The 27,663-nt window shown below is 43.0% G+C and overlaps 1 protein-coding gene and 1 long non-coding RNA gene across 2 annotated transcripts; one reads left to right on the top strand and one right to left on the bottom strand.

The window, feature by feature from the left end:
• The first annotated feature begins 417 nt into the window (after positions 1-417).
• Positions 418-23,320, top strand: greb1 (growth regulating estrogen receptor binding 1). The gene is made up of 34 exons (XM_076155490.1): positions 418-503; positions 6,791-6,951; positions 7,467-7,574; positions 8,299-8,475; positions 8,694-8,876; positions 9,213-9,317; positions 9,745-9,882; positions 11,218-11,373; positions 11,479-11,592; positions 12,637-12,822; positions 13,395-13,531; positions 13,739-14,015; positions 14,165-14,293; positions 14,435-14,671; positions 15,396-15,593; positions 15,915-16,098; positions 16,220-16,403; positions 16,654-16,790; positions 16,957-17,308; positions 17,430-17,545; positions 17,657-17,862; positions 17,952-18,552; positions 18,888-19,044; positions 19,206-19,308; positions 19,542-19,697; positions 20,005-20,141; positions 20,352-20,513; positions 21,096-21,300; positions 21,407-21,569; positions 21,675-21,793; positions 21,938-22,170; positions 22,402-22,602; positions 22,906-23,044; positions 23,138-23,320. The coding sequence occupies exons 2-34, from the start codon at positions 6,798-6,800 to the stop codon at positions 23,299-23,301; spliced, it is 6,018 nt and encodes a 2,005-aa protein (XP_076011605.1). The 5' UTR covers positions 418-503; positions 6,791-6,797; the 3' UTR covers positions 23,302-23,320.
• On the bottom strand, positions 22,501-27,498 carry LOC143004530 (uncharacterized). Its single transcript, XR_012963972.1, has 3 exons — positions 27,025-27,498; positions 22,857-23,037; positions 22,501-22,590 (listed from the first exon to the last, which is right to left on the bottom strand). It is a non-coding gene; the product is annotated as an uncharacterized LOC143004530 (long non-coding RNA).
• Between the last annotated feature and the right edge of the window lie 165 nt (positions 27,499-27,663).

Below are 27,663 nucleotides of genomic sequence, written 5' to 3'. Positions count from 1 at the left end.
AATTGTACTTAACTGCCAAAGTAATAGCTCAAATCAGGTTTTTAAAAAAATTGTATTTACGTTCAAACATCATGATCATAGTATGAAGAAAGAATGGAGACACATGAAGGTTCACCTGAGATAAGGGTTCATATAGAAACAGCACTGGGTTACAAAAAACTAAATCGACCCCAAAACAAACTTTTTTCATATTTAAAACTTACACGGCATTTTATTCGCATGACACAATAACAAAACAATCGGACACTAAAACAAATATGATAAGGACTACTTCCTTTCTGTAGAGTGAAGTCGTCTTATCCAGAGGGGGCTCGTCCCCTCCGTGGACTGTACCATTGTGCTGGAGAAAACGGGGAGGGATCTTCCCACGCGGGGTGATTCGAGGTGATGACACGCGCGTCTCTCAGTACCGCCGCACGTCTCTCAGCGGAGACCATGGTGACAGCGCAGCCGACAGACCCGCAGCCTTTTCCCGAAGAATAGCTCCAGACTCCAGCGCTACAGTAAGATTCCCTTTAAACCTCCGTTTGAAAAGTTTTCTTTTGGCTCCGCAGCGGGTTTATGTTTCCTTCAGGTAGTGGACATTAGCGTCATGATGAGGAACGCACACGCATCTTCCGAGCAACTACTGATGTTGCTCGGAAAACGGGTGGAAATACGTGGAAATGTTTTAAAATGTGGCATTTATGCAGGGAATTCCTGTGCAATAGACGAGTAATGGTGTACAGAATGAAGGTATTTATCAGTGATGTGTATTTTCACTGTTATGACACTTCACACTAGTTGCAATGTCTAAAGAAGTCCAGGTGTTGAACCCACATCGGGTCTGTACCACACCAAAATCCTCATTTTTTGTTACACGTTAATGATAACATGTCACAGTATGCAGCTAACATACAATATGCATGTGTGAGACTTTTCCAATAACAAATAATCACTCCTTTATACTCTTCTTGATTTAAGGTCTGAACTCATAATACAACATGGTCTTTATATTTGTTTAACATGTAATATTTTAGTTTGGTCCTTAAGTGGTCCATACACATTGTACCATATGTTATTAACTGGACTTATTTTGGTACTTTAATTGGTATTTTGCATTAAAATATCAATAAGCAGAATGTATATTTTCTTTACACACACAAAGTGTACATCCAAAGGAAAAGACACTGCATGATGATGAGATCTTGCAGTGCGTGTGTTTGTGTTGTATACCGTGTGTCTTTGTCAGTTTGTATTGTACACACATGCATGTATTTGTTTGCAAGAACATGCTACTCTCAGGTTAGATGTGATTCTCCCAAAATACTTTCTCCCAAAAAACTTTGGGAGAATCACAAAACGCAGTTTGGCAGCTTAAACATTTGAAGCGTTTGAAAGTACATGGAGATGCTTTTTTCTGCAGTGTTGGCACAAGTGTAGACAACACAAGTTTCTCTGTTATGCAAGAAAGAGAGGGAGTGAGCAAAGGGAGCTCAAGGACACACAGTCAGATAGCAACATGAGCAGAGAAGATGAGGAATCGGCAGATCTAAGGATGTGAGGCTTTGTAATTGGTTCTAACTACATTACCTCACACACACACACACAGACACGGGACTGTAACTGTTTCCCAAATCCTGATGATGTGGCGTTTTTGCGGTTTCTAATAGACAGTGACAGGTTTTGGCTGGTGTGTGTGGGATAGCAGAGTGAATGACAGAGGGGTTGGCGAGCTGAATGTCAGTTTGCCAGTTGGCTGATCGGTCATCGATCCACTTTCTGTGGGAAAACTGTGAATGAAAGTATTTGCTGTGGGTCACTGGCCAGTGAAGTGAGCATCTGAGGGTCCACTGCATGTGTGTGTGTGTGTGTGTGTGTGTGTGTGGCCCTACAGCTGGTCAGCTGCCTACATGCATGTGTGTTTGGCTGTGGGTCAGTACTCACAGAGAGCATCTGTACAACTGGGAGTTTCTCTGTTTCTATTGTATTAGTCAGGCTGAAAGAGATGCTACTGACCAGCTGACACCGCTCCACATTCCACCGCCTTATCTCTTCCTTGTTTTCTCTCACACACTTCCACAAACATGGCTGCTCAAAATAATGTTCCTGGTGATACTGTGCACATGCTGTGTGTGCAGTCTGCGTCTACTATTTGTGTGTGTTTGTGAGTAATATGATCTTCTATTGACGGTGCCAGGGTGAGAGGTTGAAGACTGCAACCCTGCCGGTCAGTGTGCAGAGAAAAAGAATAGTAGGGACTCCGTGTGTATGTGTGTGTGTGTGAGTGGCTGGTATGTGAGCCTGGCTAGTAGAAAAAGACCCCAGGGTTCTTATCTGACCTCTCCCAGGATGACCTTTCACCCCCCAAGACAAGCCCTTTGTGTCCACTGAGCCAAAGCCTATAGAATAGTGTGTGTGGGTGCGCGTATGCCGGTGTGTGTGTGCCTGCACATGTTTCTGTGCACGTGTGTTAGAAGTATAGGTCACATCAAAGTCTTGCTTAAACATTGTTATCTGGACTGACCTTTGACCTTGCAGCCATGAGACGTCCCTCAAGACGTATAAAATCATTCTCCTTTAGCAGAGTGTGTATTTGTGAGAAATAACACACTAATTCTCATTTTATCTTCATGTTTTTCCAAAGAAATATCAAGAAATAAATCCTTTTACGTGATCATGTCTAGAATTAAGGTCAGCGCTGACAGATTTGTGTCATTTGGCTTTTTTTCAGTGCTATCCAAAGTGTATTCAGTAAAAAGCCCTTAAAATCTTGGAAATGTTGATCAGAAAGTAAGGGTGTGTTAATCTGGCGTTTGGCTGGGGCTAAAGGGGTTCTGAGCTGCAGATGTATATGTGTGAGGTTGAGTGTGTTTGAGGTGGAGGCGGTGGTGGGAAAGAGGTCCAAGGGTCATAAAACACCACAATAGTGTCTCTCTCCCCGGGGTGAAAGAGAGACAGAAAGGGAAGAAGGAGAAGAAGAAGAGGAGGGGGAGATGAAAGGATCTCCCACTTCCATGTCACGGAGACGGGGGAGGAGAGGGGGGGAGGTGGGAGGAGAGATGATCAACAAAGCTTCCTCCAAAAAAAAAAAGTTTCAATCGCTCATTTCTGTGATCTTTGCTTTTGCTGTCTTGGTTTCTTTCATATGCAGCAGGTCTGTTGAGATGTGTTATGAAGTCACACACTCGCCTTGTGCCATAGATTCCTTAAGAATAGATAAATGCATATGGCGTGTGCATAAGAGAAGTGAGTGTATGTAACTACGGTTGGACGTTTTTGCCTGAACGACACGTTGAAATACTTTTTTCTTCATGTGTGTTTCCATCTACAAATCATTCCTCCTCCAGCAGCTCAGGACAGAGGCAGATGTCAGGTCTCTAAAGGCTCAAACAGTAGGAGAAGTCAGAATCAGGCCTTCCTTTGCTTTGATTCAGAATGTTAGGATTTTGCTCAGCTTTTGGTAAATGAAGAGCTACACCTCTCCGCTTTCATCTCCTTCCCTCTCTTTCCCTCTCTCTCCCTCTCTCTCCCTCTCGGTGGTTGTAAACATCAGTGTGTTCTTTGGTTGAAGGTGTGATTACTTCCTCTGGTGGCTGTGTTATGACAGGGTCTTTGTGTCGCCCCACAAAGTGGTGTAAGGCATTTTAAAGGCAGCATGGCCTCTTTACATATGCAAGTGTGGAAGAGGAAGGTGGCTGGTTAGGTGTGTGTGTGTGTGTGTGTGTGTGTGTGTGTGTGTGTGTGTGTGTGTGTCACATTGTCAGTTCTGGGAAACACTGTCCATTTTCAGTGAGGAATGATGAGCCTCACAGCTTCTGAATAAATCCAATCTCATTCCAACTTTCAGGAGAACTTTTTGGCCAGGGAAGCTGAACTTTTCCTACCTGAATCCCTTTATGTTGATATGATATTAACATTGTTATTGTTATTATTTGGGGGATTTTGAATTGTTATTTCTCGTCTTATCATCATATTCACAATGTAACATAGTATATATAGGTCATGTGGTGTAGTGTGTGTAGATTTGGTATATTTTTGTTGTTGAAAGGTTTAGGCCTCACATCTGCTCACCCTGCAGTGAGCTCTTTCTACATTTATGCACACATTCTATGCATTAAAGGGGCTCGGCACAATGCAATGGAACCTAGGTGTAGTAACACATTGAAATAGTTAAAAAAAGGAATTCACCTTTAAATTCCAGATGAAGTGCTGTATTTCTGCTAACATGTAGTCTGAGAGACAAACAGCTTTAACTCTGTAATCCCACAGGGGAGTCTTTTCATTAAGCTGAGCCACAAGCTCATGACTGGGCAATGAGTGTTACTATACCAGGGCGTAAGAAAGATGAGACCAGCTCTGTGTGTGTGTGTGTGTGTGTGTGTGTGTGTCAGTCCGTCAGCTAGCCAGCATATGGACAGTCGAAGGTTTAGAGCAGAGGGAATTAACTAGGAGGTGTTTGCTCTCCAAACATTATTTCCCTCCTCACTCACAGAGTTAGTTTGCCATCAAACACAGGCCCGACAGGAACCCTTCACTAACATATTTGTAGCAGCAATTAAACTAAATTAAATTTCATTAATAAATAAATATTTATAAATAGCAAAAGATTAATCTCAAAATGAGCTCATAAGCAGTTATTATTTCCTGTTTTGTCACTGTTCGGGTTAGGGTTAGGGTTTCTCCCGACAAACAAATGAACATTGTGTTAAATTAATAAAGATGTAAATCAGTGTAACAGAACTGCAGTCTGCCGTAAATCCTTACAGCATTCATGATGTTTACGTGCACACGATACTCTGGAGTTTTGGCTGCACTGTGTCTCGCACAAATCTGTCTGAGCAAAATATGTGGATTACACATGGATAGAATTTATAGAGTTCTGTTATCCAAGTGTACAGATGAATCCCTGGATTGTGTACGGATGCCTTCTTCCACTTTATACTTCCCTCCCTTTGATATATTTCAGGGTCAAGGACATAATACTCTGCAAACAGCATGTAATCTGTGTTCTGGCAAAGGAGTGAAGACAGTCATATACAGTACATAGTGTCTACATATACATCTATTGCTTGCTGTGTGCAGAGTATATTAATAACAGGCTCACAACATTGTGGGTAACATACCTGTATAGTTTTATGTGCAAAGACCTTTCTATGTATACATCAAACAAAAGGACAAAACAAAGGTAGAGAGCTATTACTGATTTATTAGTTTGGACTCAAAGGCGTGACAGAAGAACCTCCAAAGTACAACAAAGTTTTTGGTCTCAAAGTGTTTCACACACAAAGCAAACGTGAAAAGGTTTCGACTCAGCGTAAATACCTACTGCGTGTTTGGCTTCACATGTTGAAGGTTAACGTGTTGTTGTATGTGCTCAATCTCCAGGCAAAATGCTTTCCTCCCGAAATGTGAAAGAATATGTGATTTTCTAGACACTGTCTTCAAGTTCCTTCAAATTTGACAATGCAGTGTCATGGTTTGTTTGGTTTATAGTGTACATGACTACAACCTGGATCTTTGTTTAGCAAAAACAAAGATCCAGGTTGCAAACTTCCTGATTTGATACTCTTAACACCAAACCTAAGACATTTGTGACAGAGCGTCTCATATGGCTTCTGTTCATATGGTTTGGTTTGCTCAAAATGTGAGGGGAACAAAACCAAACCCAAATTGAGGGGATTATTTTTAGTCACTTTTTGTATTGTTTACACTCAAAAAAAAAAACAACTCCAAACTCTACTTAATTACCAAACTTGCTAATTATAAATAATAAACTAAATGTGTCAATCCGTTTGAAACTAAATTATGCACTGAGATACTGTATTTCAAATCACACTTAAACCATTGTGGACAGCTTTTGGATAAAGTTTGTCATTCAAAATGTTGCCATGGTGCATCATTGACTGATTGACTTTGGTCTGTCGAATTTCAGAAGTTTGATCGATCAATTTCCAACTTGGAACACATGTAGAATACAAGTGTCAGGACCACATATACAAAATGTAAACAAAACATAGTTAATTACCAAGACATAATGAACTGAGTGAATCACTTTAATGCACATTATGTCATCCTTGTCCTGAAGGTATCACCCGTGTCTCCCTGATCTTGACATCTGAAACTGCAAACTAATTAAAAAACAGTGGAATACTTGTATAAGCTAGCGTATGTGTGTGTGTGTGTTTACGTTCAGTATCTCATGTCAGTGAGTCATGCAGTGGGTCTATTGAAGTTTGCATGCTTCTGTGTGTGAGAGAGAAATACAAGGCGTGAGAGAGCAGAAAGACAGAGAGCGGGAGGGAGGGAGAGCTTAGAGTCTAGGTCAGGGTGCCCTGCCCTGAGTGGACTGATTGTTTTTATAGCATGCTGTCTGGACACATGCCATCCACCAGCCACTGTGTGTGTGTGTGTGTGTGTGTGTGTGTGTGTGTGTGTGTGTGTGTGTGTGTGTGTGTGCGGAAAAATCTTGAAAAGGTGTATTTGGCATCATGAAATAGCATATTAATTATTATGGGGTTTCAGCAAATGCAGACCAGATATTCTTTCTAAATCTGTCTCCGTTTCCATCAATCTGTCATCACATCCTGCATATTGTTTCACTTAAAACCTTGCTTTCCATTACTACACCGTTTTTAGAAAATATGGCCATTTGTAGTTGGAATAGAATCTGATTTTCTTGCATGGTAAAAATGTGCTCTAATCTAAAACCCAAATGATTCAATCAAACAACCTGAATACGGCGGAGTGACGCTGAGCAAACTGGTTTTGTAACTCGAGTGTCTAACAGGAGGTTACCTTATTTCCACAGGACACCAATGGGGAATTCATATGCGGGCCAGCTGCAGACCACACGCTTTGAGGAGGTTCTTCACAACTCCATTGAGGCATCACTGAGGTCAAACACTGTGGTGCCTCGACCCGTCTTCTCACAGCTTTACCTCGAGACAGAGCAGCCAATAGTGCACAATGGTGGGTTGTTATGGTTCCCAGACACACACACACACAGAATTCTATTAACTCCTGATTTTCTTGTTGATGTGGGGATCTGACCAACTGGCGCTTCGAAGAGAAGGTTTTGATAATGAATTAAGCAACAGGGATTCATCTTTTCTCAAAATGATATGGAACAACCATGCAAAACAGGAAATGAAATCCAGCCGGAGTCAACCTCCTGTTCTTCCTGAGGGGCACACATTCTTTCCATCTCAACAAGTGTTTCCATACCTCTCTCTCTCTTTAAAGAGAGCTAACACAGGAAAGATGGAGGTCTTTTTAAGACTTTCCACCTGTATTTATTGAAACTACTACTTGTTCACTCAAGAGTCTGCTGGACTTTCTTAAATATTACTACATCTAAATTTCAGTTACAGATTTCTTGCATGCTCTCTCTCTCTCTCTCTCTCTCCCTTTGAGCTCACAGCCGGTTGCCACTGTTCTTCACCATTAAAATGTCATTTGCGCATGTCGCTGTGTGTCGTCAACAGGTCGCACAGAGAATGATGATGACGAGTACGAGGATGGATCCGAGTCTAACAGCCCCCCGATACCCTACCAGATGAAACCCGCACCTGAGGGATGCTGCACCACAGATGGTTTGTATACATACACACACTCCACATGCTCACAGTCAAACAGATGCTGAAGTCTTTCACTACTTGCTTCAGTCGCATTGTACACGTAGAGATGTCTGTTATGTAACAGGTACAAGAGCCTGCAAGCACTGTTTGCTCGTCATCTGTGCCACAGCATGTGTGTAATTAGCCAACATTATTGTATACATGCAGAATGAACAATCGTGCAAATAACTGGAGGTGATATTCTCATTATCCTGAATTGAATACTACAAACCTCTTGATAGATTAGGTCTGTTATCACACTGCAGTTGATTGCTGAGTGCACGGTCACATTTCTTTGGTGCAGTTGAAATTGTTTGGCATAATCAATTATTTCATATTCATTTCACATTACACTAACAAGTAGCTGATCTTAGTGACACCGCACCTCTTAAAACCTCCTAACTTGCATCTTTTAAGCTCCTCTTCACTCACCAATTGCAAGTGGGTCACGTCCTGGTTGCTGATGCTTATTTAGCCGGTGCCTCAATAAATGTTAATGTTATTTCATCGAAGGTTGTCAATGCAAATTAAATGAACTGAATGTATGCAGGGCAATTCTGCATATTTTACGGGACTGTTGGAGAAGATAATCTTAAGAGTTTGACCAAAACACTTTCCCAATGTTACTTTGATGTATGTGATTACTGCCAGAGCGTATTGTGAAAATAGCCCCCCTGTTGCTGTCTTTCCTTCCCCTCAGGCTTCTGTCAAGGAGGCAGGGATCTGCGTCTGTCCTCCATTGCATCAGATCCCATGGATGTGCCTGCTGGGTTTATGTTGGTTGGGGTTAAGTCCCCCTCCCTCCCTGAGACTCTGCTGGTGTGTGCAGTGGACTGCCGCTTCCTGCCAGATGAACGGGGTCGCAACGCACTGCTGGGTGAGGCAGGAGATATTGCCATGGTAGCATTGTGACTGTTTGGTGAACCGCTGGTTACAAAACAGCAGCGTTCAGTAATCAAGATACAAGACCCTTTGCAAATCACAGCACATTTGGGACAATACAGATTTGTCACTGTAGGCAAGCATAGCATCCACAGTGTTGTAATCACACAACACTGCTGTGTGTTCATGCTTGGACGTGTGTGCTCCCCACAGGTTTCTCAGGGAACTGTATGGGCTGTGGAGAGAAGGGCTTCCGTTACTTCACAGAGTTCTCCAATCACATTAACCTAAAGCTCAGCACCCAGCCCAAGAAACAGAAGCACTTGAAGTACCATTTGTACCGAAACAAACAGGGTGTGCTGGTCAGAGGAGCTCTCATCTGCTGGAGGGGACATGGTAAGGACAACGTTTAATTTGTATACTTCAATGTTTTCGTCCACATAGAAACATCAATTCATAGTCTGGATTAATCTGAGCATTTCTGTAAGTAAATCATTCCATCTTAAATTCCCTCCATACAGGCATTTCCTCTATCTTCGGTCTGTCTTTTGCTATTTCGGACATCCTATGCAATTATAAACACAAAGTAATGACATACAAACGTGCCGAAAAAAATTGCCTGGCAACATAGTGCCACGAGGAAAAAGGAAGGAAACTACATACATAAAAATGTGCGTGTGTGTGTGTGTTTGTATGCGTTTGTGTCTGTCTGTGTTTGTGTGTTTGTTTCAGATGGCAGGATGAGACAGATGGCGTCCAGCCTCTCAGAAAGTCATGTGACATCAGATGAACAATCTGCAACCACTCACGCATCACACACACCTGGCAGTTATACAGGTAACAAACACACTATGCAAGCACACACATAACTCCCAGAATGCCTAGTTCCTTTAGTAGACAATTATCAGCGACACACAAAGAGAAAGAGAGATGATGCACGAGATTTGTGAGATGTTTGAATATAAGTACTCATAAACTCATGTGTTGATTCAGTTGCTTAGACTGTTGCTCAGTTTGGATATGATGTGTTATTTTTGAAATGATTGGTCTGCAAAGTAAGCTAACCTTATCTACAGTTGGAGAATGATGCCTGTGATCTTTTTCATCTGTGCTTTTTTCATTTTGGGCTTTTCAAGTTCATGTTAGATACAGACATAGGTATACGACTGAAAATGTCTAATACAGTATATGCAATGTAATACAATCATCAAAGCAGTCACTGTTGAATGTTTTTCCCTCATTTTTCATAATTATCTGTGTACAGCAGGGTCTCATGTTGACCCAATAAGTTTGCCGCATACGGCTGACGTCCCCCCCTCGCTGATAAATGGCAGCCATGCTGCTCCTGCCATCACCCAGCCGCCCCTGAATCAATCAGGGCCGGGGAGACCCTCGGCTACAGGTATGTGACTGCAGCCCGCACGTTGAGTTCATGTCCAGGAGGAAAAATTAAGAGAAAAAGTATCAACATGAATACAGGTATAATTTGAAACATTTCAAAGTAATGCTGCACTGGAGACTGCTTACTGCTTTCTACCTGTAATAAATAACTACTGTCCCCTTCCCTGCCCTCATCCGTATCTGGGAATGTATTTATATCAGCAGGGCAGTTGACTTTGGTTCACATTACTTTAGTTTCCGCAATTTTCTGTTCCACACAGTGAAAGTCACTCAGTGATAACAAAATGTCTAAGTTAAAAGAACCGGAAGAATTTCTGAAAATCACCATTCATTTCATTAAAATGTAAGTATGCCAATCCAAGGCCATAAACATGTTAGAAACAGGAGAGACTGTGTTGACCAAACCAACACAGGTTTTAAACTGATGAGGTCATTGTGTGTATGTAAATGCAGTCAATGTGCTGCGTTGTCATTAACCCCCTCCCCTTGGTGTCTTCACGCCTCCCCCTGAAAGGGAAAGCTCCTACCTAAGGAACTACAGACAGCTTGTCTGTCTCTGTGTGTGTGTGTGTGTGTGTGTGTGTGTGTGTGTGTGTGTGTGTGTGTGTATGTGTGTGTGTGTGTTTGTGTGTTATTGTGCGCAATACAGCATGCTGTTGAGTTGGGGATTGCCCTTTTGATTGCCCCCTGCTTTCCTTTATCAACACTTGGGACACTTAACTTCTCGCTTCCTCCTTTCTCTCTCTTTCTCTCTCTCTCCATCAGTCTCTCACCTCCATAAACCAGGGTTGTAAAATCTCCCCTCTGCCTCTTTTTTCTGTGTTTCTCACTGCAGCTGAATGAAAGGCTTCCTTCCTGTTAGTGCTTTGTTTTTATTGGCCCTTTTAACAAGTGGACCTTTTATGTGTCTCACTGTAACTGCATCTCAACTGAAAGTTAAGAGGAAGAGGAAGTGACAAGTTAATGTATGACGAAAATACAGCTGTTTTCTCTGCTGTATGAATAGAAATCCATTCTAAAACAAATTCCAGTGTATCTTCTTATTTGTGGACCAGCAACCGAGTATTGGTGAAATCTATGCTATAAATTCTTAACCCATGGTCTAGTAATAGTATATTGTGAAAATAGATAAATAAAACAAAAATATTTATCAGCCATCAAATATGCTCTGTGGTCATCTTCTCAGTAGGAAGTCAGAACACAGCAGTTTGGACAGCACATTTTGTATTTCTTGTTTGTTATTTGTGTCTGTTGTGCTGTTGGCATCTTTGAACCAGACCGCAAGGCCTCTCTGAAGTGTTTGATTGAACTAAAATGTAAAATATCTATGTTCTAGGGCCCCCTGCAAACGCAGGACCCCCCAAAAAGAGGCACAAGGGCTGGTCCCCCGAGTCATCTGCCTCTACTGTGCCAGAGAACACAGTGAAAACCCCACCATCTTCATCATCTTCATCATCATTCTCCTCTGTCGTATTAAATGGAGCCAGAACAGGTAATATTAAAGATATTTTAATGAACAAATAATGTGCTGTTCAATGTGCTTTAGTTTTGTTATTAGTTTTTGTCAATGTAAATTGATTAATTTCATACCATTCAGAGGCTGCAGCTCCAGTGAGTTTGCCCAAGAGATCTTCTACCCCAGTGTCTCCCCCAGTGACAGTGCCTGATCAGTTGCTACACACCTGCAGACTGCAACCTGTCATCTTCAAAGGTCAGAGAATGTGTGTGCAAGTGTGTGTGAGTGTGCGTATGCGTGTGTGTACTTGGATAGTTTGCAAATCATGGTCTGTACCTGTAAGACAATCAGGTAAACCTGCTCATGGAATGCTGGAGTTAGTTCTCGTCACAGTGAACAGCTGAGGTTTAGTAAGCAGCCAGCAGATGGTCATTGTAGCTGGTCGGCTCTCACAGGATAAAAGCCAACCATGACCTGAGGCTGTTTCCCAGCCTCTCTATCCTCCCTCCTTCTGCTGTCCTTCACCTACTTCACCCTTCTCCCTGTATCTAAAATACCACCTCACTGTTTCTTCTCCCTAATGTGTGGCCTATGTGCCCTCCACCTGACCTACAGCCCCCTCTTGTCCTTTCCTTTTTTTGGTGTCCACCTCTGCCTAACCACTCACCAGTGTCCCATAATGTATTCTCACCTGCATTATTGTTTCTGAATCCCTCGGGGACAGAGAGCACTGCCTTTCCTGCTACCTGATCCTGGTCTGTGTTTGTGTTTTTCCAGGGCCTTCTCTGTATTAGATTTCACCGGACCATTTGTTGGTTTAACACAGTGGTTACCAAAGTGGGGGGCGCGCCCCTAGGGGGGTATTGCAGATATTGCAAAAAATCTGTCGAAAGCAAAAATGCTGTTACACAGGAAAAGTTACACAGTATTACAATAGACTTTTTATAATTCCACTGTAAAGGTGATTTGTCACTTTATCATTTATTTTGTTTGATAAGTTGCAGTTTTATGAACTGCAATGTTTAAAATAAATTCCAGTGGAGTTTGGAAGCTAAACTCCACATTTTCTTATTTACAAAGAGGGGGCCCTGCAGAAAAAGTTTGGGAACCACCGGTTGAACACATTGTGCTTCAAAGTTGGGAAATTTCCACTGTCATTGTCTACTGCCTTATGCATTAATGAAATAATTATGTATTTTCCAACTGGCCATCACTTATCCACCTATCAATTTTCACTGAATATTATCACTCAAGTCTATGTGTTTATCCTTTTAATATGTCTACCTCTTATTTATGCAGGCCATGGTCCCCTTCCCCAGCTGACTGGTAATGTGAGTGAAGTGCTCGTCAGTTCCCTGCTCCAGAGTTGTTACCTCAGCTCCCAGACACTCCCTCGAGTCTACCAGCACTATGGACCATCACCCATTCAGCCGTTGTCCTCTGAGATGCAGATTCTACTCACTGTCTACTACCTAGTTCAGCTTGGTCAGTTGAAGAGTCTTTTGCAGAAGTTTTGTGAAACCCTACCCTGTTCAGCTGTGTAGAAATTAATAAACTGATTGATAGAAGGATCGCTGGTCACTTTTTGTCTTCTCTTGACCAGGGACAAGGGGCAACTCTTTTTCCTCTGGGTAACATGAGAACCCAGACTGTTGTTCAGGACCAAACAAATCCTGTGCGTTGACCTCTAAATCTGTCATTGAATTAGAATTTCATACCACGTCACACTTCTTATCTAGGTTTTATAACACTGAGTCAAAGCAAACAGCATCTTAAAAAAGGCCCTGAACAATGGAACAAAGACACTGAACACCCAATAGTCCTCTTTCATTTGCATGCAAACCAATTTTCGTTTCACAGTTCATTCATGTAAATTGTAATAAAAGGAAATTAGTAATAAAAGGACAACAACAAAATGTTAAAAATAATTTGTAGCTTCATAATTTACCTAGTCATCACTCTGTCTTTGTGGATGGACACTTTAAGCAGAGGTTATGTCTTATTAATCACATTTACTGATTTGTAATATCAACTTATCTCTCCCCTGTGGTACCCAGGCCCGGACCAGGTGCCCCTGATTGAGGACTTGGAGCAGATATTCATGAGGTCATGGAGAGAGTCTCACCTCAGTGAGATCCGACAGTACCAGCAACCTCAAACACCTGCCACTCAAGGGAGACACTATGGCATCGAGGTGAGACACGGTGGCTGAGAGATATCAAATTTATTGAATGTGGTGTTCAAGGAAATAATTAATAAATGCTAGACATTGTCCCATTCAGAATGTGAAAGAGCCTTAATAGTTCAGTACTGTGCAGTCACTGTCCTCCTCATACGGTGCACTATAGAAACACTGAAGGCCAATGATTTCCTTTCTCCTCCTCTTTTGCCATGTCCCTAGACATCCTCCACCCTACCTGGACTCCCCCAACATCTTTCCTTGCCTGCCCACAGCCAACAACCTCTGACCCCGAGCCAGCTACCGTGGCTGGCCCAGCTGGCTGCTTCCTCCTGTGGAGAGGGCGTGTTGGTGCTGGGGGAGCAGGTCAGCTCTTTGGCTCAAGGCCTCCATCAAACCTTCAATAGACTAATGGAAGGACAGCTGGAAAACACCAGCTATGTGGTCATTATTGTCACTACACCAGGACAGGAAACACAGTCTTGTGTGGTAGTGACAGGTGAGCGCTTTGAGTTTATGTGTATCTTCTTGTGTCAATGCTTGAAAATTTTTAAACTTGTATTAAGTTGTATAAAGCAATACATAGAATTTAACTCAGTGGCCACATGAATGCTAACATGTGAATATCTGTGTGTGTTTGTGTTGCAGGTAAACACCAGTGCCGTGCCCTTGCAGAGAATATGTTTTCCCCCAGTGAGGGTCTTAGAGAAATCAACCACCAGCTGTCCTCCGGTCTTGCTCAGGACCTCATCCATCATTGCAAATCCCTTGGACAAGGTATGTCTGACTTACTGCCTTTTGATTTGTGGGTCTATCGTTGTGTGTACATCTGGTTGTGTGCCTGTATTCATAAGTGTTCTTGCCATGGATATGTTATGAGTCAAACTGTGCTGTGCTGTATTTCTTTATGTTTCTCAGATGGTGATATGGATTCCTTGCTAGACAATGCCACTGTGGACAGCAACCAACCATCTCCTGTATGCAGCAGTCAGGAATCAGCTGAAGAGAAGAGTCTCAAAAACACAAACAGTCCTAAAGATACCCAGAGTCCTCAGGATTCACTAAAACAGTGTTCCAAAGACTCACCCACTCCTAAAGATGGACACATGCCCAGCCCTAAAGATAGAGCTTTAAGTCCCAAAGACACCTGTTCAGGTGAGCCACACACATACCAACATATACATATACATATGGAATGGGTTGTGTGGTAATATCAGTTACAGAGAAAGCTAATGTCCGAGCTGATCAGTGCTTAATTGTGTAATTTGCACACATTCCACTATGTTTTACCTAATATGTTGTAACTTAAAGGGTAAAACTTAAATTGGTTAATATTGCATGTCCAGTTATTATAAGTAATAATTTACCATTTGCCATTCATTCTTTAAATCATTGAAAATCATCCCATTCCTGAGATTCTAGCTTTCACAAACTGCACAACATTACCCATAGTGGCCACTGGGTGGTGCAGTAGCCATTAGGATCTACAGAAGTGCACAGAAGCTGGCATTAACAGAACCTTCCATTAGAGGGCAAACATTCATCTTTTTGGTTTCAATAACAAAACATCACACATGACACATTTAAGGGTTAGAGAAGAACAACCACAGTCACTTAAATCTTGCCTATATCCTATTTATTTACTCTCCCCTTTTTCAATTGTTTGCAACATTTTGCAATTCTTCCTAGAGATCACTGCATCTTAATTTTTCCTCCTATATAAAATGTAAATACAGGCTTTGATTGTGTATCTACTTGCTTGCTTTTATAAGTTGTCCTTCCTTGGCTATCAATTTCCCCAGCTTAGACAAGAATAAAGGTGATGTTTACAAAGTTATTTGATGGAGTTGCTGATATTTTCATGTGTGTGTGTGATTAGAATTCCGTGTAGAATGGCGTGAGGTTCGTCCCATCCAGCTGGCAGTAGCCAGAAAGCTGCTGTCGCATGTTTGTGCCATAGCAGACTCAAGTACACAAAACCTGGACCTGGGCTCATTTGACAGGATCAGCTTCCTCATCCTGGTCCCGCCCTCTGAGGTCACATTTCAGCAGACTGTTCTACACCTTTGGAGCTCAGGTTTGCACAGCTGCTTATTTCACATCAGTCATTTGTTGCTTGCTCATTTCAGTCTCATGTGTCTTTTAAAATGCACCATTATTAACTGTAGTAAGTTTGTCTAAGGCAATTCACTACCACAGTACATACACTCAAACAGACTGGCCAGGGATTATACAGATACAGATGTGCTGGACTTGGAATACCTACGTGGCATAAATGTCATCAATGTTTGTTTTGGAAATGATTCAACCTTCAAAAATGAGTCAATAAATTGAGAGACATTTTTATCATGTATATTTCTCCATTTATTTGATTTTTGTTTTGTTCTGTGTATCTCAGGTGTCCTTCAGGAGCTTGGGGGTTTGGACCAGGACTGTGTGTCTCAACGGGATGCTGAGTATTATGTAGTTAAGATAGATCAGAGTGCTCAGGCACGAATTACTAACCTCATCCAGGAAGCACACAAGAACTCATGCACGCTTTACATCGTGGTTCATGACCACGCCCACTGGGACATTAACAGGTGTGTGTTGTCAGTAACTAGTTGTTGAATTTTTGTTTTATTTCCATTGAAGGAATTACCTTGATATAGGAAGAAACAACAAAGCACCTGACTTTGCCTTTTTTCTTTCTCTCTGGTTCAGTGCATCCTTCAACAGCCCGGACAGTGGTTTGGGTCTGGTGGACCAGCTGTTAAACTCCAGGCAGGTCATGGATGCTCCAAATATCCTAATTCTCCACGTCACCTCATTCCCCTTTGCTCTTCAGACTCAGTACACCCGCATCAGCCCCTACAACGAGATCCACTGGCCTTCTGCATTTAGCAATGTAAGAGAGAAGTCTTTGTTTATCAGTTGCATTCAAGTATATATTTCATCAACTATAACCAACTATAAACAGCAGATTGATTGACCATAACATTGATGTAGCACAATACAATAACTTGTACTTGCAAAATGGGGCACCACTGTGTACTGACCTACGCCCAACTGGTACAGATTTTAGTACTGGACTGAAAAACTATGTGCACCCCCATCTATACACATTTTGATCTTCCCCATTCTGTGTGTGTCTGCAGGATGTGGACTTGTACCACGAAAAGACACGGTACTTTGGCGTGTCAGAGCTTTTAGAGTCAACACGCTCAGGGAGCAGCCTGCCTCTGATGCGTTATGATTCCTCTTTTGAAAATATGGCATCTGTCCTGGAAGAGAGGTAATGTACTATAGTCTCACATACACACACACACATATTTAAAAAATCACACAATATTGCTCCTGCTCACTGTTTCCTGCTCACTTTCTTTCTCTCATCTTTTCTTTCCCTTCTCTCCCTCTCTTGCTCTCTCTCTCTCTTTCCCTCTTGCTTGCTCTCTCTCCAGGTTCCCTAAACTACACAGTGCAGTAATACGGACCACAGTTCTGATTCAGCACTACTGTGTAGCTCTGATGGCTGCATCTGGCAGAATCACTGATTCCCACAATCTTCACAAACACACGTCTGTGGAGACTATGGAAATTGTCCAATCCCTCCTCACTGCTGCCCAGCAGTGCTCTGCCCACCATGGTCATATGGTTCTGCTGCGGATCCCTTCTCTGGCTCTGGCAGCCTGGGCCCACAGACGCCTGTCCACCGTCAGAAAGCAGCTGGGTCTGGAGGAGAGCTTTGAAATCATACTGGGGAATCCCAACGAAGCTCTCAACATTGGACAGAGCTTTATAGATCAGCTTAAGGTGGGGAAGCAGGCTGAATAACAAACTATCAGGAAATAATAAATTATAAAAAGAAAAACAGTAAATGACACCTCAAGTTGTTAAAATATAATTTTCTATACTATATGTATGTGTGATCTAGATATGGCTGAAGATCCAGGATGCAGACTGGGTTCCACGTACTTACCTGGAGCTGGAGGCCTTATCCTGCATCCTGATCCTGTCAGGACCTGAGCCGCTGGGAGAATCACTGCCCAGGTGAACACACCAACCTTTGATCCTAACTTTGTAATTATTCACCTTTAAACATGGGCACTTTGCTGTCCTGGGGTTTCACAGCCAAATATGAATGAAGACTTCTGCCCACAGGTCACTGAAGTACTGTGACCTCAGAGTGGTGAGCTGCTCGTACCTTCAGCGTACCACACTTGAGCAAGAGCTAGGACTGGCTGCTTATCTAGTGAGGGCAGAGTCGCGGCCCCCACACAACCCTGGACCAGGAAGTGACCTACTGGAGAGTGATGCAGAGAAACTCAGTAGTACTGACAATGAGGAGGAGGATGGACAGGAGAACGGTGAGAGGACACTCATGTAGACACGCACTGTTTCTTTAGAGTAGTTAATGTAGTATTGTCAGTTAATTTCTTCCTCTTTGTGTTTGCAGGTGACTCACCTTTGTCATCCAGCCAGCAGCCAACCCAGTCGTGCCCAGACAGTGGATCATCAGAGGCCCCTCCCACCCAGAACCCCTCCTCTAATACTACCTCGAAAGGGACTGTGGACACCAAACAATCCCCTTCACAATCTCAACCTCACCTTCATCCTCAGCCCTCATCTCAGCCCTCATTACAACACCAACCGCAAACTCAGCCACAAACACAAACGTTTCCCCACACCCAACCCACGTCACAGCCGCAGCCACAACCCCAAATTCACATTCAAATCCAACCTTTAGCTCAACCTCATTCTCAGCCTTACACTCAAACCCTTTCACACCACCACTCCCTCTCCCAGTTACACCCTCAACCTCAGCCCCCTGCAAATGCTCGCCACCGTCCCTCCAAATCCACCTCCTCTGACTCCCTGTCCCCCCGTGCCTCCTCTCCCCATCAGAGCTGCTCATGGGCACGGGGGGTGAGTCGTCCGCCCTCTGTCCTCCTCCCTCGTTCCCTGTATGAGATTATTACAGCCAGCGACAGCAGCGGGCTTCCACGATGCACTTCCTTCCTTCCACACATATCTGTGGCCTGGGCAAGTAGCTTCAGGTAGGACACACACACACCAGTACATATGATGTCACAAATCCAAAGAATTCACATGTTTTATCCAATGGTTCTAGTTGTTTTTTTGTGTTGAAGGACTCTAAGTCATTGTCTCCTCAGTTGTACTGGAGTTCACTTGGTGTAGATGTCTTTGCATAGTCATAATAAGTATTTAAGACAGATTGCACAGAATTATGATCAGTGTGCAGATTTGAAAACCTCCATGTCTGGTTTAAATACACGTTAACAAAATATAACTTTTGTTATACATCCAGGCCAGCTGCTTAATGTGTCAGTCAAATATCATATGATAAACAATCCTAATTTCTACACTGCAGGCCCTTGCTGAGTAAAATGATGACGTGTACAGAACAGTCACTTTACTATCGGCAGTGGACGGTGCCTCGCTCCTACCACATGGACTGCAGCAATCGCACAGAGGGACGCAGTGACAACTTCCACCCTCGCAGGCTGCTGCTCAGTGGACCCCCACAGGTAATACCTCTCTCTCTCTCTCTCTCTCTCTCCTCTCTCTCTCTCTCTCTCTCTCTCTCTCTCTCTCTCTCTCTCTCTCTCTCTCTCTCTCTTTCTCCCTCTCTCTCTCTCTCTCTCACTGTCAGTATTTACAATATGCATCCTTTTTCATTTACAACCAGGTGGGTAAGACAGGCGCTTACCTCCATTTCCTGGGTATTCTGTCTCGGATGTTGATCAGGCTGATGGAGGTGGACATCTACGATGAGGAGGACATCAACTACAGTCAGTATATTAGTAACCATATTTATAATACTTTTACTCAGCGGGGTACTTCAAGGCTGAAACAACTCACCAAAATGATTGATATTTGCATTTGCATCTTGTTTCTATTTTTTGGCTCTTCCAGCAAGATTGTCTGTCTGTTATTTGCCCCTACAATATAATTCAAAGAGTGGGGAAAGTATTCAGATGCTGTTAATTGATATGTAATGGGTTTGTGTGGTATGTGTTTGTAGGTGCTCAGGCTGAGGGGGTGCAGTACCACCCGCCCGGTGCACGCTGGCCCAACCCAGATATTATGAAGACAATGCCCTTTGACTACACCATCCATGACCCTAAATATGATGACACCAGCTCCGTCTACTGCGCTGGATATAAACCCAGTGTTGAGGGTAAGTACAGGGAGACTCACAGACACACCTGTACACAAAGCAGTGATACATACACACATCATTTTGTAACTTCTTATCTTCTTCTCTCACCCTTGTGCATTTCAAATACCGAAAGTGATAAAACAGTAACATCCTTTATAAAAATAAGTAATGATACAACAATAGCAAGTTACTAAGAGAAAGGATGCCATCTCAGTGCATTAACAGTGAGAAAATGCCCACGAGATCCATGTATCAGGCATGTTTGCGGTTCTGTTTGTAGTTATGTTAGCACATTCCTGCCCCTCAACCCTGTTGTCCCCCCTAGGAAACCCTGTGCGACAGGAGGATGTGTACCTATGCAGACGAACATCGAGGATCAAACTGTCCAAATACGCTGCATACAACACCTACCACCATTGTGAACAGTGCCACCAGTACCTGGGCTTTAACCCCAGATATCAGGTCAGCACAAAATTCCTCACACACTCTCAAGTACGCATACCCACACACATATTATAATGATGATGTCCAAAAGAACAAAGAACAGTAATTGACGACTTGAACACTAAGATGCTAGAACATTGACACGTTCACACACACACACACACAATTTGATGAATGCCATTCGTATACATGCTTAATCCTGTATGCCTTCTCTAATCACACACTCAGATGTATGAGTCTACTCTGCATGCCTTCACCTTCTCCCATCTACTGCTTGGGGAAGAGATTCAGCTCTACTTCATCATCCCCAAGTCTAAAGAGCACTACTTCAGCTTCAGCCAACCAGGGGGCCAGCTGGAGAGCATGCGGCTGCCCCTCTCATCTGACTGGGTGAGTCACTAATTACCTGGACTCTGATTTGTCTTCTAGCAGTTGAATCGACTAAAACAGTGCGAGATCATCAATATCTCAACATGTTGTTCTTCTTCTACAATAGCAGAAATAAGAGGAAAAGGAGAACAGGAGAATAGGAGAATAGGAGAAGAGGTGTAAATGGGCATGCACAACTTTCTGCTCTGCACCTTCAAGGACTGAATTTCTACATATTTATTATTTTATCCAAGCTGTAACACACCACCTCTATGTATCTTGAATTTCAGCAGTCTGTTCAGAATATAGACTGACATTTCAAGTTCTTTCTTAATTACTTACTTTAAGAATTTCTTTAAAGAGGCCAGGGCTGCAGGGTTGACCACAGTGCAATACCCTTGTTACGCCACTAGATGCTGCTGAAGGCCACGCTGCTGCTACTGAATGGTCTTTGCAGGCCAGTAGGTGAAGCCCAGAGGCCCTCAGTTTGTCAGTTTGCAGTAAAATCTCAAGTCTAAATGTACTGGATGTATTTTATTTTAATCATGTCTCAAGGAGTTACCATTTGAAATATGAAGTTATTCTGACTTTTTCCCATTCCAGAGCCCAGACTGCATCAAGAGTCCCATCTTCACCCCGACCACAGGTCGCCATGAACACGGTCTGTTTAATCTGTACCATGCAATGGATGGAGCCTCACACCTCCATATCCTGGTGGTTAAAGAGTACGAGATGGCCGTCTATAAGAAGTACTGGCCAAACCACATCATGCTGGTGCTTCCCACTGTCTTCAACGGAGCTGGCATAGGTATGGAACCGCTACTGATGTTTGGACTGAAAGAAGTCCTGAAATTCATCTGAGTTTTAATTTTTGATATAGAACAGTTTTGAACAACCTTAATCAAATTTTACAGGTGCTGCCCACTTTCTGATAAAAGAGCTTTCCTATCACAACCTGGAGCTAGAACGCACTCGTCGGCTGGAGGGAGGCGGACCAGCGAGCGACGTCTGGCCCTTCATCATTCTGTCTGATGATTCATGTGTAATGTGGAATGCAGTGGACCTCGACGCACGCAAGTACATACATGCATTTTACCTATGAATATTGGCGTAAAGGACAAAGTTGCTGTTGTTTCGTATTAAAGAACATCGTTTAAACACACACTTCTTTGCTCTTGGTAGTGGTGCAGCAGAGCGTGCTGTGTCCCTGAAGCAGGTCTTACAGCACATGGAGGCGTGTCCAGACCTGGCCCACTACGGGCTCTGCGGGATCAGGAAGTGGAGCAGCCGAGGACTCTCAGGTCAGAGGTCATTGCATCAGAGGATGAAATATAATTCACAAAAGCAAGGCATATTTCCATCAGACAACACCACACCAACATTGAGATGACACACCGACACACCAATTTTAATGCAAATGAAATGTTGTGTTGTGTTCCATTCAGGTAACAAACAGAGGGAACCCTTCTCCAGAGGCTACGTTCACGACTTCCTCCTCTTAAACGTGGACCGGAGTCAGAACGTGCAGTACGACCAGAACCGCTTCACCTGCCACGACATAGACTTCACCCTGAGGGTCCACAGTGCTGGACTGCTGGTCTGCCAATTCAACGGCTTCAGTGTGATGAAGAAGCAGATTGCGATCGGAGGATACAAGACATTTATTATCAAGACAAAGGTAGACTTTCAAGAAGAATCAGTGTGACTTCAAAAAAATAGAGAATTGAATGGTGAGGATGTCATCATGGCCTGCATGCATACATGCTGAGTCATGGTGTGTCTTAATTGTAACCAACAAGGTTAAACAGCACCTTTTCATCTTGCCTGGCTAGATGAATACAGAGGTGCTCTTATTAATGCACACCGCTAGGTGTCACCTTATATTTAACAAAGTGTTGTGTTTCTCCAGATGACAGACGTTCCCACCTCAGTGGGGCCCTCGCAGTACGTCTGTGCCCCAGACAGCAAGCACCTTTTCTTGGCGACCCCAGCCCAGCTCCTCCTGGAGAAATACCTCCAGCACACCAGCCAGAAACTCTTCCCACTCAGCACCAAGAACTACACACACCCGGTGCTGTCTGTGGACTGTTACCTCAACCTGGGACGTGAGGTACAAACACACACACACACACACACACACACAGATGAATACAGATATGGAAATAACCACAAACAGCGATAGAGAATTACAGCCTGCATATCGGTTGATAGAAACAAAGACAAAAATGCCCCAAACCCTTTTTTTTATAAATAGAATTTGAATTTGAAAATAGATCTTCTCCTTTCCCGTGTACGCTGCTTGACTTTGCATGTAGCTCATTCATGAGAGCTGTGCTGCGACGCTCTCATCTTTACCTGACTCACCAAGTGTTGTGAATGAATCAGTCACACTCCCCCTGCCTCTGTCTTCTAGGTGACGGTGTGTTTTGTGAGTTCCAGACCTCATTCTGTCAACATCAGCACCACAGGGCTGCTGTTCAGCGGCCTCCTCCTCTGTTTCGCTGACGCCTTTGTCACTCCGGGGTTCCTCAAGAAGTTCACCTTCCTCAAAGGTAGAGAAGCAGAGCAAATACAGACAGAAAAGAAGAGTAATGTGAAAATGTTTACACCTTGCTACACCATAAACTCTCTCCGTCTCCCTTCAGGTGCGACTCTGTGTGTCATCAGTGCAGATCGGAGCTCCCTGAGGCAGACGGTGGGAAGGTTGGAGTTGGAGGAGGAGTGGAGGTTCAGGCTCAGTGATGAATTCCAGACCACCAATGCCAAGGAGGACCGACCCCTGTTCTTCCTGACTGGGAAACACATATGACCTGTACACGTTTTTCATGACTGGGATCCCTTTATCTTCCAATGCTGCGATAGCTACAGATAGCAAGAGCTCAAAGAGGCCAAATAGGCAGAACAAGATAGAGAGAAGACACCCTGTGCTATCACACTAGCACGAGGGACATGAGATGCATAGGAAGGGAGGAAGTGTAGAGCCGGGCTGCCAGAACACAGACACATTCATCCATGGCATGATTATGATAACATACGTGTGCTTCATCCAGGGCAACAGCAAGAAGTTATTTTGCAAGATGTCTTCGGTTTCAGGATTTGTTTACCACCACATCAATCACTTTATAGCTGCAGTATTTGACCTACATGCTGCACCCCGATCCAGCCTCTACAACTCCTCCAAAGAGCTCCATTGTGGAAACAAGAATGTATTTCGCATATGAAGAGAATCATTTTGTAGTTGCAAGGTGGTGTTAGCATTTTCTTACGTGTTATGTCCTAATGTGTGTCATGTTAGGTACATCGTAGATACAAATAAGATAAAAAAACAAACATTTGCTTACGAAGTGCAGGTACTGCTTTTGTATTGTACAAACATATTATCTAGGTTTAGACTTTACTGCATGATCTACTTTTCTACAACATTTGCAGTTGCAAATATGAATCTTTTTACAGGGAGTAAGCACAATCATTTGTGTGGCAATGGTAGCCGTCCTTTGCTTGTTTTTTTTGTGTGCATGTTTTTACGTAGTCAGATTCGATTGTAAATCTACTATGTGTACAAGAAAGTACATTTTGAAATCATTTGTCTTGTCGCTTGTGGACCTTTATGCTCCATATGATTTGGAGATTCACTGTGTATCAGAAGCTTTTCACTATGTACAGTTTTGTATGCATTTTACTGTATAAATGTACAGAATGATTGTGTGTCCTTTTTTGTTACAGGTCTCTGACCCTAAATAAACCATAGATCACTCCAAAGAGCAACTGAATTATTTACTTTCATCGGATTTCATTCAGTTATTGTCACTTCTTCTGGAACTATAAATACCATGCATACCAAAATAGATTCTAATAAAAGCAGGCCAGTCATCTAGAGTCATCCAGATTGTACTCCTACAAGTGCAAAGTAACTGTACTGCTACATAGCAAACTGTCCTGTACTGTGGGGAATCAGAGCAGCTGTGTGGTCAACTTGAGATACATGAAACTGACACGTTCATGCAGAAAATCCAAACTCCAAATGGCCTTTGGCTAAAGTATCACAGGGGAGCAGGAGTCATGTGGTAAATCTGACACCTAAAGGACTTGTCACGCTGTCCTCAGATGCTCCCGCTGACCCTCACATGGAAGCCCTGTGGTGGTGTGTACAGGTAAACAACAGCAACATAGCTCAGGGTAAATAGATATGTCAAGATAAATAGTGGATATAGACAAATATATAAGAGCCAGGACATGTGGTCTCCATACAGTAAGAAAGAAAATACAAAAACATGCATGCTGGTTGTGTTGACCTGTAATTTTTAATATTGCAGATGCATGTCCATATAAGGAATTATGGTCAACATGTGCAGATGTGTTAATTCGTATGAAGGAAGTAACTGTGTGACCTGAGGCTTCATACTGGCCCCTGAAGCAGCGGCACAGTCCAGCAACTCTCTACCCTATCAGATTTCTACCAAGCACTCTATTCCCAGAAAACACTTGGTTGGTAAATTTAGTTCAAAAACACTCAGCATTAAAGACAGCCCAACAAGTAGAGGCCACTTAGTCAAGTCCTGTAGCACACAGGACTAGTCCAGAAACAATTAGCAGAGTTCTGAGGAGATTTCTTTGGAGTGCTTTGATCTAGAATTCTGGAGTTCAGGAGTTTGTCCACGGCAGAAAGGAGCAACCTACTTTCTTTAACAAACACACTGAACATCCAAGAGGACATGAGACCATTTTGAGAGGATATCCCATCACAGTTTCCTCTGAATTTCCTCCTACATTTTTGAGACTGGGGATTGTGAATGGTGCACTATGGAGCCATGATCCCTGTGAACGGTCTACAGAGAAGCTTCAGCGGTCTCCGTGAGGATGACAGCCCCAATGACACCTGGTCCTGGGTAAAAGAAAACACATTGATGATATGTACAAAGCTTAATGTTGCCTGTGAGCCAAAAATGAGAAATGAACAAAATGCCATTGTGCCTTTTCTCATTTCAATTCAAGTGGAGTGTGTGGGTCTGAATAATCTAAAAACACGACCCACGGCTGTGCGCTGGAGAAACACACATTTTTCTCAGCACAGGGTAGTTGCCAACTATGTCATGTAATCATGATGTGCCTTTAAGTGTTAATTCTCCTTAACATTGCCATTTTTTCAGACTACAGTACCATTTGATCTATTTTAAAAACCTTTGATTCTTAAATGATCCTGTTAAAAAGCACACAGACCACAGTACCCCTCAGTTTGACAGAGAATGGCTGACCTGTCTTCATCTTAAAGTCATCTAACAGAGACGTTGTGTACATTGATTTCACACTTCTGAGATGTATGTATGTTACGATGAGGCAGAGTGTGAAGAAAGCAGGAGGGAGGGAGGGAGGGAGGGAGGAAAGGAGGGAGAGAGGAGACAAGAGGACACCAGACGGGTCAGAGTGGCAACAGCCTCGTTCGCAGAAAACAGCAGCATGTCCGGAAGTACACGTTGAGCTCACATAACAGGGTTGTTTTGAGTGTGTGTGTGTGTGTGTGTGTGTGTGTGTGTGTGTGTGTGTGTGTGTGTGTGTGTGTGTGTGTGTGTGTGTGTGTTGTTTGTGTGTTCTTTTATGCAGCAAAGTCATGTGTTTGTGTGTGGGCTCATATCTCTTCTGCATGAACTCAAGCCCACCTAAGAAGCTATTATGGCTCTTTTACACCACAGTTACCTATGACATAACAGTCCCAGCATGCCGAGGCCTGCACATGTCTTATTGCTCCTTCATATATATCATATCTCTGAACTTATCTCGGATTCTACAATCAATATCTTTGTTGTTATAATGTTATAAAATGAAAAGCTCCGAAAAACAGATAACTACCATTTTCAAATCTAAAGTCATATTTTTATTCTGCATTCCGGGTCATAACAATTTTTCTATTAATATCGTATCGTATTTATGATCACATTGCTTTATTTTTTTAATATTACCCAACATCGGTTTAATTGATATGACAGAAAATGTGAGCAGAAATGAAAGTCAAATGATTATAGATTATGAATTCCATACATCTTGTGACACTTCATGCGTTTCAATTATGACACTAATAAACTCTGGAATGTAACAGCTACTTCATATTACATAAGAGGATCTGTGCCACCTACCAAATTCTGATAGGCCAGCGTGCTTGCGTGTATGTGTGTGTGTGTGTATGTGTGTGTGTGTGTGTGTGTGTGTGTGTGTGTGTGTGTGTGCGGGTATGTGTGTGTGGATTCAAATGCAAATAGGTCTTGCAATTAGACACCAGACTCATGCTAAAACAGCATGTGCTCAGGGAGAAGTAATAATAGTTAATAGCAGATGAGTTGTAAACAAACGACCCTTTACCACAGCAGGACCAAGTAGTGCTGGCAAGGTCATACAAGGTCATCAAGGGTTAACCCTGTTTTCAGATAATTCGCAAGTCAAATATCATAGTCAGAAGTCCATAAAACTACTATGTTATCGGAATTAGTCCAGTTCCATGTTACAGAGTTTCTCACGACGTAAAGTTTAGATTATGATAAACAAACCTTGTCCCTGGCACTGCAGTGAAACCAGACTAACAGGATTTTCCTCAGTGAGTGAGGTCAGGAGTGTTTGAGCCAAGCATCTGATTGGCTCATAAAGCCCATCCCCCAGCAACACCCCCGTCTCCGTGGTGACGAAATGAATGCATTATTGACCTCAGAGTTCCCGGGAGGGAACAGGCAACCCCAGTACCAGCAAAGCGCCTCTTTCCTTCCAGTCTGTGTCACGTGTGTGACACGAGGAAACGCTGCAGAGCACAGAGCACATACACACACATACACTCATTCACACACACACACACACAAAATAAACATCAACCCATCCTCATGAGCAAATAATGCACAGAGTTCACACACACACACACACACACATACATTCCTATGAGGTCCCATGCTGACTTACTTTACACATCCGCAACCTAATGGATCAGAACCGAATGTAATCACAAAATTGTTTGAATCTCTCTCTCTCTCTCTCTCTCTCTCTCTCTCTCTCTCTCTCTCTCTCTCTCTCTCTCTCCCCTCCCCCTCTCTCTCTATTTACTTGTCACTTGATGAATGGCCAAGTTCTTGGAAAACTCTGTACCCGGGTTTCCTTGTACCCAGTGTGTGTGTGTATTTACGTGTGGAAACACAGC

Source organism: Genypterus blacodes, unplaced genomic scaffold, assembly GCF_046128005.1.
Source record: "Genypterus blacodes isolate CSIRO-AG114 ecotype Tasmania unplaced genomic scaffold, CSIRO-AGI_Gbla_v1 ptg000067l_1, whole genome shotgun sequence".
Classification (NCBI taxonomy): Eukaryota; Metazoa; Chordata; class Actinopteri; order Ophidiiformes; family Ophidiidae; genus Genypterus; species Genypterus blacodes.
The sequence above is the reverse complement of the archived record's forward strand: the minus strand, read 5'-3'. Positions and strand labels throughout refer to the sequence as shown.

Excerpts from the sequence above, each read along its gene's own strand:
- greb1 (XM_076155490.1), top strand. The coding sequence starts at position 6,798 with ATGGGGAATTCATATGCGGGCCAGCTGCAGACCACACGCTTTGAGGAG. Across the intron at positions 9,883-11,217 it reads GGGGAGACCCTCGGCTACAG|GGCCCCCTGCAAACGCAGGA; the intron begins GTATGTGACTGC and ends TCTATGTTCTAG. Across the intron at positions 21,570-21,674 it reads GTGGACCTCGACGCACGCAA|TGGTGCAGCAGAGCGTGCTG; the intron begins GTACATACATGC and ends TGCTCTTGGTAG.